The 11,042-nt window shown below is 33.2% G+C and overlaps 2 protein-coding genes across 3 annotated transcripts in view; one reads left to right on the top strand and one right to left on the bottom strand.

The window, feature by feature from the left end:
* Positions 1-4,680, top strand: part of LOC107494967 (protein JINGUBANG) — a 19,495-nt gene extending 14,815 nt beyond the window's left edge. Inside the window, exon 4 of the mRNA XM_052256647.1 lies at positions 3,276-4,680. Coding sequence (XP_052112607.1) covers positions 3,276-4,499 — 1,224 coding nt within the window. The 3' untranslated portion in view covers positions 4,500-4,680. The remainder of the gene's footprint in view (positions 1-3,275) is intronic.
* Positions 4,681-4,838: 158 nt separating this feature from the next.
* Positions 4,839-10,569, bottom strand: LOC107494922 (uncharacterized). 2 transcript variants are annotated; one of them, XM_052256646.1, is made up of 7 exons: positions 10,374-10,520; positions 10,166-10,275; positions 9,710-9,793; positions 9,548-9,615; positions 8,573-8,639; positions 7,471-7,557; positions 4,839-5,127 (listed from the first exon to the last, which is right to left on the bottom strand). In XM_052256646.1, exons 2-7 carry the CDS (start codon positions 10,272-10,274, stop codon positions 5,000-5,002), a joined length of 543 nt encoding a protein of 180 aa, XP_052112606.1. In that variant the 5' UTR covers position 10,275; positions 10,374-10,520; the 3' UTR covers positions 4,839-4,999. The 2 variants fall into 2 exon arrangements, with proteins under 2 accessions (XP_052112606.1, XP_020998132.1); XM_021142473.2 differs by lacking the exon at positions 4,839-5,127 and having other exon boundaries at positions 7,133-7,557; positions 9,710-9,788; positions 10,374-10,569.
* Between the last annotated feature and the right edge of the window lie 473 nt (positions 10,570-11,042).

Raw genomic sequence — 11,042 nt, 5'->3', positions numbered from 1 at the left:
AAGTTAAAGATTAAAGAAGAAAATTCTGAAATAAAGGAATTAACAAAAAAGGTCGAAAAATTAAATGAAACCCTAAACATTAAATTATGACAATAAATAGAGAAAAAATATATGTAACTTATCAAGACAAGAAACAAGAGCTCTTTGCAAGAGAAAATCGGTTGAATTATTTACAGTTTTCTGAAATAAATCAAAGAGCATTTGAAGCTCTAAAAACAATCTATGACAAGTTAAAAAGAGAAGTCGAAGAGATAGAAAAATTAATAGAATCTCTAAAAAATACCGATGAATCGATGATAGAATTTGCAGAAATTCTAAGATGAATAATGAAGCATACAAAGATTGAAAGACCAGAAAATAAAATAAAAAGGAAAAGGGCGAAAAAATTAAAAAGTAAAATAAAGGAGTATAAAAGGGAATTAAATAATCTTCAGTTCGAAATTAATGACCTTATAATAAAAATGATAGAAATAAAAACAAATATAAACAAGTTGGAGCTAAACTTAAAAAATTTATAAATGCCTGGAACACCATATTATGACTTAAAAGAATTAAAGCTGTTGAAAGGAAAAATGGAGAATGAAGTTGAAAAATTAAAAAGATATTTAGAAACAACAGAAAGTGTAGAAATAAAAGAAGTCTTGGAGGATTTGAAAAATTATATTAAAGAAAAAGACAAACAGATAAAAGATTTTATATACAATAATCAATGCAAAAAAGAATATTATAAACTAAAACAAGATTAAAAAAACTATAAAAATGAAATTAGAATTAGTAATAGTAGAAATACTCAATACTTTTGATTATGAAATTACAAATTGGTATCAGAGCCAAGTTAACGATTAAGGGTAACACTTTCTCTCTAAGTAACACTTTTAGTGACACGCTTTTAAATCAATAAAAGACAAAAATCTATAAATCTGTACAAAAGTACATCTGTACAGTAGATGGACCCTTGTATGTATATATACCTTGATCTGAAGAGAATAAGGTCTAAAAAGGTTTTTATGTTGTTGAGTGAGTATTAATTTATTACTAAAAGTTGTATCTGGGTTATAATGTGTGGAAACTCTAATAACGTGCCTTTCCATAGGGTAGGAGTCTAGGAGAGAGTAGGTTAAAGTAGAAACAAAACTAGCTCGTAGAATTTGATTTTGAACCCAAAGTTTGATAATTATTCTGAAACAAAAAGATGCTGCTACTAGGAATGAAAACATATATGGAAAAGGACAAAGACAAGTTAAAATTATCTAGCTATTGAAAATAATTTTAAAAAATTTATTTTTAAAATTAGAATATATAAAAGACACTTTTTAAAAGCAAAACCGTTTATGTTAATATGTGTACCTTAAAAAAGAATGAATTTTAAGAACGTGTTTCAATTATATATCTATTATTTATATCTTTTTTATCACCCTAAGATAGAAATCAAATAATACTCGAGAATTTAATTTGATGTTATATACCCTAACTAAGTCAACGAACATTATGTGAGTTGAAAAAAATTAGGATTATCCTACCATTTTTTCCCTCTTTTCTTATGTCAAAATATTATTGAATTTAAGATGGGAGTTTAAATAACTAGACCTATGTATGTGAAGCTGTGAACCCTGTTATGTGTTACAGATTTTGATTTTGCTTCCTCTTTGTTCCTCTCTAGTCTCTTCTAATGTCGGTCTTCACCCAAAAGATGAACACATAGAGCATGCACTGTTGTTATATATATGGCATATTGCATGGATGAAACTTGTTAATATGATATTTTTTGCTTTGGACAAGGAACGTGATCCCTGCCATACACCTTTACTAATGGTGAATAGAAAAGACAATTAGGGGAGTGACCCTCGCTTTAATTAGGATAGTTACGCACTACCCACCCCAATATAGAGAGTCCTTAATAACTTCAAATCAATCTTTTCTCGTGTTTCATCATAGTAAAAGATACTTTAAAATTAAGATATGGCAAATAAGTACAGTAGTTAAATTTAAAAAAAATTAAATAATTAAAATTTTTAAAATATTTATACCGTATTTATTAGTGAAAATATTTAAATTTTGTTTATTAATGATGATTTAATTAATATTCTAAAGAAATTTATTAGTTACCAAAAACTTAAAATAATTATAAAATTCGTTATACTGGACTCATAAACTATACATATAATACACACGACAAACCATTGGAATACCGGAATTACTTGAAACTTTTCCTGGTCTATGTTAGCCTGCTCCATTCTATAATAATTTACTGTTCAGAACAAAGTTTAACTTTCATCATGCAGATATTTTTCTCTTTTTCTCTACTATTTAGCATAGACATATATATTATAGAGAAATATCAAAATATAATTAGAATTTATTTATTTTTATTATTTTTAACTATTAATTTAATATTTTTTAGTTTAATAATTTAATAATATATTTTAATTCATATTTTTTAATATTAATAATTAACTAATAACCAAAAATAATAAATTGTTCTATTCCTTTTATATTATATTCTCATAGTTGAATAACGCAAATTTGTAGGCAATAAGCTACAAACTTATAATGCATGAATATAGATACAGAACACGATACAATACGGGATATACGGACACACAAATTTAAAATTTTTATAAGACACAGATACACGATATATTATAAAATATAAAGTAATTTTTAGATAAATTATAATGATATTTCATACGTTTGAACACAAAAAAAATAGGTGTATTGAACGAATAAGTAATTAAAACGAGTTAGAATGATAGCATCCAATCAAACGGAAGTGAAGATTTAATAAGCCTCCGAGGCCGACACAGCCTCACATGTTTTTTATGTCGTACGAGCAGTTGTATTGATGAGAATAATCTGATCGAGTAAATACATATGAAGGCGAGAAGTAATTAACAACACCATTATTTGTATTAGATATTAGATATTTTGATATAGACACATACACTGTCACCCTTAGTTTGTGTATGTCATATCAATTATCATAATCTAAAATCAAAACCATATATGTGGTTTGTCTTTAATCTTATTATATTTTCTTGCTCATCATACTTTTCCCTTATATTAGCGAGCTTTCTTATTGTATGTTGGTTGGTTTGCTTTAATAACCGAACCAACAACTTGCTTATCCATGAAAAACATCAAGACCCCACAAAGCAATCTCACTGCATATACAGCTAAACCATTATTTTCCCCTTTCTTTTCTTTTTCTCCATGACTGACCCATTTAATTTGATTTGTATATATAATATTATAACATCATCACTCCACTTATTAAGCCATGTGAATCACACCATAACCAAACCTCTTTATCCTCACAACCCAGCTTGGCTTCAGTACCCTCTCTTAACAAGAACTATCATTATTCTTGTTCTAATTATTCAACCGCCTCATACAACTGCATCGCAACCCTAAAAGGACACAACTACTACACATCCTCCTTAACCCTCTCCGCTAAATTCCTCTACAGTGGCTCCTCCGACAGAGAAATTAGGTCATGGTCCAAACAATCATTATTAACTACCACTAATAATATAGTCCTTGCTGGGAAAGGTGCAGTCAAGTCTCTAGTTGTTCACTCAGACAAGCTCTTTAGTGCTCACCAAGATAACAAAATTAGGGTTTGGAAGATCACCAACAATATCAACAACCACCACGACCATGAGCAGAAGTACACGCGTTTGGCCACGCTTCCAACGCTCAGCGACCGCGTCTCCAAGATATTACTCCCCAAAAACCACGTTAGAATCCGGAGGCACAAAAAGTCCACGTGGGTTCACCACGTGGATGCAGTGTCTTGTCTTGCCCTATCCCATGACGGAGCCTTGTTATACTCTGCCTCGTGGGACAGGACGATCAAGATTTGGCGAACCAGAGACTTTGCGTGTTTGGAATCAGTGATAAATGCACACGATGATGCCATCAACGCAGTTGCAGTTTCCAACGATGGACGCGTCTACACAGGATCGGCGGACAAAAGAATCAAGGTTTGGAAGAAGAAAGGCGGCGGCCAAGGAGTAGTGGGAGAGAAAAGCAAAAGCAAAAACAAACACTACCTTGTGGACACGTTGGAGAAACACAAGTCTGGGATCAACGCTTTGGCGCTTAACGGCGACGGTTCGTTACTATATTCCGGGGCATGTGATAGATCAATACTGTTATGGGCGAAGAAGGAAGAAGACAAAGAAGGAGAAGGTGGTGATGGAAAAATGGTGGTGGTGGGTGCGCTTAGGGGGCATGGTAAGTCTATACTTTGCTTAGTGGTGGTGATGGATTTTGTTGTGAGTGGTTCAGAGGACAAAACGATTCGTGTTTGGAGGGGTTTTGGCGGGAGAGAGTATACTTGTGTGGCGGTTTTGGAAGGGCATAGAGGACCAATTAAGAGCCTAACCGCCATGGTTGATCATAACCATGATGATCCTTCCCAAGCATCGATGGTTGTCTATAGTGGCAGTTTGGACTGTGACATTAAGGTTTGGAAGGTTTTTGTTCCTCTTCCCTGAATTTAGTTCTATATAGGATGTGCTTTACAATTTCTTTTTTATTTTATTCAAAACTTTACAATATACCACCATACAATATACCATTATAAACTCAAAAAATAATATGTGCATTTATATATATTTTCTTTTCTTTCTGTGTCCCCAGATAAAAAATATAAATTCAACAGCAATTTGTGCCTCACTTTTCTTAATTTGCCAATCCTCCCTTTTTTTTTCTTTTCATCTTTCCGTCTATCTCTCGATAAACACCATAGATACAAATTAAAGGAATCTGCTGAGCCTTCCATCCTTTCATCAGGAAAATTTATTTGATCATCTTTTTTATATTTAATCAATTTATTTTATGACTTAATTTTATTTAGTGGTGATGTAAAAAATTGTATATAGACATCCAATTATATATTTTTGAAGAAAATATGCGGATCGAGCCAAGATACATTAGCCAACATTGTGAGTCCCTAACCCTGAGCCATCATCGTGCTTTTCCGTCAGAGCCATCACTATCGCTGCTGCTTCAATGCTTCGTGCCTTTGCTTAGCTTCTGCTACTTCTGTAGCTTGTGTCTTTTTCTTCATGTATGGCGTGTTTATCAAATAGAAGGGGACAGGATATTTTGGCTCTTTCATAACTAATTAACCGGTCAATAGACAGAAAAGACAAGATTATTAAGAGATTTTGAATGAGGATAAAATCAAAAAGTGAATTTTAAGTTTGTTTCTATCGGTTAATTTATTCTACTTTTCATTATCTTTAATTCAAAAGATATATTACATGGAGAAAGTCACATTGTATAAGCGGTGGCACTTTCCCGTATAATATAAAAAGTTACTTTTTCCGGTAATTTTTTTATTGGTGCATAATTATTGCATGCATATATATCATATTTGTTTGTTTTTATGAGAATAATAACTCATAACTCAGTAATACGTAGTTACTTGCAATCCCGGCCGATATTGATCACTACTGCATTTGGAGAAATTAAGCACTTATTTTTTCAAAAAATTTTCAAAGGTTTCTTCTAACAAGATCTTTTTAGCATAGTCCTGAAAATCGAACCAAACTAATCGGTTTAATTGGATTAATAAAAAACTAATTATCTGATCAGTTCGATTGACCTCATAAATTGTCTGATAAAAAATCGATCGAACTAGTAGTTAACTAATAAACTATTAGAATCAACCGGTTTATTTAAGGGTTTTCGATTCGGTATATTCCTCAAAATGGAGCCGTTTTACCCTTGAAAAAAAGACCTAATCGAATTAATCCTAACGCAGTCCTACACCAATTCCATTCCTCTTTTCTCTCTGAAAATTGGAAATTGAAAGAACTAAAGAAGTAAAGAATTTTAGTCCCACAGCCATTGTCCCCTTTCATTGTTATCACCGAACTCTTCTCTGCTAAGAATAGGCGTTGCGTGTGAAAGTTCTGTCGCCGTCGTAGGAAGTTATGTCGCGTGTGGAAGCTCCATCGCCGTCCTAAGAAGCTCTATCATTGTCATGTGGAAGCTTGATCCTCGTTTCTGTCTCGCCGTTCCTCCTTTGTCGTCAGCTTGGTTTCTCCGTCGCTAGATCTGCTCAAAGCTACTAATGGCGTCGCCATCTCTACCCTCATCGTCAAGACTATTTCTGGCTTCGAACCCCTCTCTATCTGTGAATGTCTCTCTTCTGCCGTCGTGGTTATTCTCTTTCTTCAATTATTTTTTTATTTTGTTAATTATAATAATTTTGAGTTGCTATAATTTTTATTCTGGATTCTAATCGCTAGACAAAATAGATTTTGGTTGTTGTGTGAAAATTTGATTAATTCTATTGGTTAATTTTGTTGTTGGATAGAATAGATTCTGATTATTGCTGATTTTTTTTTGCCTTATTAATTTTTATGAAACTAGAATAAAATTTTTGTTGATGGTTGATTTATAATTCTAGAATGATTTTTTGAAATGATGATGTTATATGTTATTGGCTTGTTGCTGATTTTCTAAATTAGAATTGGGTTTAATTGTGAGTGAGTTTAATTGTGAGTTGCTGAGTTAATAATACTAGTTTTGTTGATATTTATTTATTCTAAATGGTTCATTTTCTAAAATGATGATGTTGTTGCTTGCTGATATATTGTTGACTTATTGCTTATTTTCTGAAGATTACTGATTGGTTGAAAATTTGGTTAATATTTTTTGTGGTAAAATATTATGCAAAATTTTAAAATTTTAAATTTTATAAAATTAAAAATTATTGAATTTAAATATTTAAAATTATATATTAACCTTTAATTAATATTTAAATAAATCGGTTAAACTCCAATTGAATGCTGGTTAAACTATTGAAGCAGGGAACTAGTTACCTTACTGGTTATTGACCGATTCGGTTCTTGTTTTTTAGATTGGACAAATTAATAATCCCATAAATTAATAACTCAGCTCGTGAAAATAAAGTTGTTTCGAAATACAAGAATGCTTAAATTTATCACAAATTCAGCTTATCAAATCGTAATGAGCTAGGCTCGAGTTATCAGTTCACGAGTCAACTCGACTTAGCTACGTGCAATAAATTTTATATCCAAATACACTAACATAAATAGATGCAAAATCCATCTAACAAGAGAACTAACCTTTTTTCAACATATAATCGGCCAAAATTAACTGAATGTTGGTGGGAAAAGAAATTGGCTGGCAAACTTTTTTTACATAAATTATACATAAAAAGCGGTCAAAACAGCAACATATTTAGGAAAGAAAAAAAAAGAAACTAGTGGGGTGAAAACCTGACCACTCGCTGAATCAAATTTGATTGCTGAAATGTATATATAAAAGAATCTCTTCTATGGTAGCAAAAGAATGTGTCATTCTCAGCCAAGGTAGAATTCCATGTTCTATTGGGCAGCCAGGCAGGCGAAATTAATTAAAGAAAAAAGGAAGAAAAGAAATGAAGATTGAACAACCACATCAATTACAATGGTTCTTTAGCAGGTGTACCTGGATCACGGGGATATTTCATCGGAGTGGAACGATCCTTTGAGCATATGACAACAGTCCGTTGACCATATGGACTTCGAGAATCAACTAGACATGACAAAATTAATGTAAAGTTACTTCCACAACAAGCTAGTCCGTTTATCCATTGACAAAACTATCATAGAAATAAATAGCAAAGATTCTGTTTCAGAAAATCTCAGGGATAACCACTAGGCATCCATATGTGATCAAGAGTCAACCAGATAGGTAAGTCTTTTACTATGCAGCATAGGACTCTATAAGAAGCGTTGGGCCGGGAGGGAACAATGGCTGATGCTCTAAGAAAATAAATAATTTGTGAAAATTAAGGGTGCGGCATATGAATTGTGCATATAAGGTTTATTTAACAAGTAAGGATTTGTTAAATTAGTGTAAGGCTAAGGATGATGAGTAACTTTCCTTAAAGATATATCGAAATTTTGAACTTGTACCGAAATTGAATACCAAACTTATATTAACTAAGCAAAAAAGTTATTTCTCCATTCTACCTGTCATTATTTGATTAACTCTTCTGTCTTTCAGCATCAGTGATCAGTTCAATACAAATCTTAAAGTTCGATGCTATCACTACACAAATGCACCATGCTACACAGAACATGTTACCCAACTTTGTAGGATGGAACATTCATGCCCAAGTTTTACAGTTTACTGAGAGCCTCCACAAGTCATTGGAGCATCACTATTTTAATAACCCAGTCACTGACTGGCATAGACTTTAAACTCCCTAGTACCTACTGTTTTTCCACATTTTTCCACATCAATGCGCATGGAGTGTTGCACATGCCCCAAAAAACAGAGAAAAGTACCCGCGAATGTCAAGCACGGAGTCCAACCAAGAATAAAATTACAAAACAAGAATCAATTTATATGATGGTAACACCATCAAAGAAGGCAAGCAATCAATCTTTCCATTTCACAGAGAAACTAGAAACCTATATTCACAGGTTTACAAATGCAAGTCTCATCTCAGAAAATTATCAAAATTTTGAAATTTTATACCAGTGAAATTAATTGCAAAAGTCTATATGGCAAGGGCAAGTTTTAAAGGTTTTAAGCTGTGTACCTGAGCACACTTGCAATAGAGAAGCACCCATCTTCTGGATGGCACTTTCAGCTTTCTTAACTTCATCCTATCCAGATTCATCACATAGGATGGCAATGCATTGTTAAAATTTTCAAATATCCATGAACTACAGACAGAAATGCCACACATAATGCATCATGATTTGGGATGTACAAGTAACCCAAAACACATAAAAAGAAAATATGGATTTAAATTAAACTTTTTTAATTTTTACACAATCATGTAACCACACATTGCCAAATATCTAGAAAAAGTTAGACTATTATAATTGCGAACTTAAGGGATTTTTTTAATGAAGTGCATATGCTAACACATAATTGGATGTTAGCTTAAAAATCCTGGAATGGCAATGAATCATATTTAAAGCGAGAAAATAAGAGCATATATAATTAAAAAGAAGGAATAAAAATAGCAGTAATAACTTTTCATTCACAGGGAAAGAAATCAACATTCACTTTTTCCTTGTAAGGGATCAGAAGAAAATAGCAATTTATCTGGAAATTTTAACAGATCACACTCGATGTATTTCCCAGGAAACCAATTGTTGGAGATAAAATGTAAGAGTAACAACTGAACAAGGAGGGAATTAGCATACAGATAATACACTCTTAGGCCATTTTCTGATCAGAGCTTGAACTAGAGGATGCCTGGACAAAATACGTGTTTTATACTTGGAAAACAAAGCGCACTAGTTCTACTTCAAGGTAATTAATAGCAATCTGCTGAGCAAGAGCAAAGTTGTTGCTCACAATAAGAATATGATCAACACCAGTAAAATACAATATATGACTTAATAAACAAATAAGCACAACTCTGGTGGTACAAAAAAGCAAGATAATAAATAAAATCAACTCCACATTTTTCTGATATTTCTTGTAGGAAAGCAACCAATCATTAATCGGCAGAAGGTATTGATTAAAAGCTTCAAACTAAATTTCTCATTTTGTTACATACCTCAGGGTCATGACCCTTGGCAGCAATAAACAATCCACCAACACGAACCAGTGGAAGACAATACTCAGCTGGGAATGTAATAAGAGCAATGAACCATACAGGAATAAGAAATCACCAAGTGATGAAGTAGCACAGAATTATATCAGGACATCCATTGACTACCTAACACTCTCATTTCTGCAACTGCCCTAGCCACTGCTATGTCGAATTTCTCTCTGAAGCAATGATTCTGCCCCAAACTCTGTCCTATGCACAATAGAAGACAGATTTTCAAGAGTATAAAGGCAAAATAGAAACCAAAATGAAGCATGGTGGAGATTCTTTTGCAGTGTTCAGCTTAAGAAAAGCATCCCAGTTATTCAGGAAAAACCTTGTTATTCTCTTATTTCTCTTTTTCCTTTCTACATTCATAAATTAAGAATGTTATCATGCCACACACTAGAACAAATAGCAAGTGGATTCAAAATAACACCACATGCATTAAAAATGGTAAGGGAGATTGCGTTTCAAATTCCAATACCTTAACTACATAAGAAACTGAAATTAAAATTTCAAAAAGGATCAACAAATATACATTTACAGTTTCATAATACAAGAATATGGAAGCGTGTGTGTTACCTCTGCTCTTCCTCTTACTATCTGGATATTTGATGAACCGATGATTCCAACAACATGCTCCAAGAATACGCATCTCTTGTTCATGGACTCCATCAGCGTAACTTCCCATTCTACTCCATTTCAATTGCAAAAACTGAGAGAATATCACAACTCGCAAAAAAGGAATTGAATCTAATTACACAAGGAAAAAAAAGCAGCGAAATTTCACCTGGACAAGCTATGGCCAAAACAACTCCGGGAAGACCAGCACCTGTTCCAACGTCCACGAGGCTAAGCTTCTCATGTGACGGCGCGCCGCCGCAGCGCGTGCGGTAGCAATCCCTAAGAGGAGGGAGGATCGCGAGCGAGTCCTCGACGTGCCTCTCCATGACTTCATCGGCGTCTTTGACTGCGGTGAGATTCATGCGCTGCAATTGAAAACGCGGAAATTAAGTGTTAATGTAGTTGAAGAGTTGAAAGAATTGGAAAGTATGTTGACGGTGGTTTTGCGGTGGCAGAGAGTGGTGGGTTTGTTGTTGGGCGTAAGGTGTTTGAAGAAAGTCGCAGGAGAAAAAGTGTACAAGTTGAGAAGAATGCAGCGACTGTTACTAAGCAACATCTCCCAGCGCGCGCTTTTACTTCCCCGCGCTTCACTCAGGAATTTCTTTCAACAGTAGCATTTTTAAATCATGATAAAATTGTTACATATATTTATAAGCATTATTGTAATTTGTATTTGTTTAAAACATTTTTTTTTTCGGACTTGAAGCAATATTTCTTGGAGACTAATGAAAACAAAGAAATGTCTTCTTTTTTTTAATTCGGCACTTTGCTTAGTCATGGGCTTATGCCCGGTATAGTGCCGTTATTGTATTATGACTAAGCTTTTGGGACTTCC

The sequence above is a fragment of the Arachis duranensis genome, unplaced genomic scaffold (genome assembly GCF_000817695.3).
Source record: "Arachis duranensis cultivar V14167 unplaced genomic scaffold, aradu.V14167.gnm2.J7QH unplaced_Scaffold_5501, whole genome shotgun sequence".
Lineage (NCBI taxonomy): Eukaryota > Viridiplantae > Streptophyta > Magnoliopsida > Fabales > Fabaceae > Arachis > Arachis duranensis.
The sequence above is the reverse complement of the archived record's forward strand: the minus strand, read 5'-3'. Positions and strand labels throughout refer to the sequence as shown.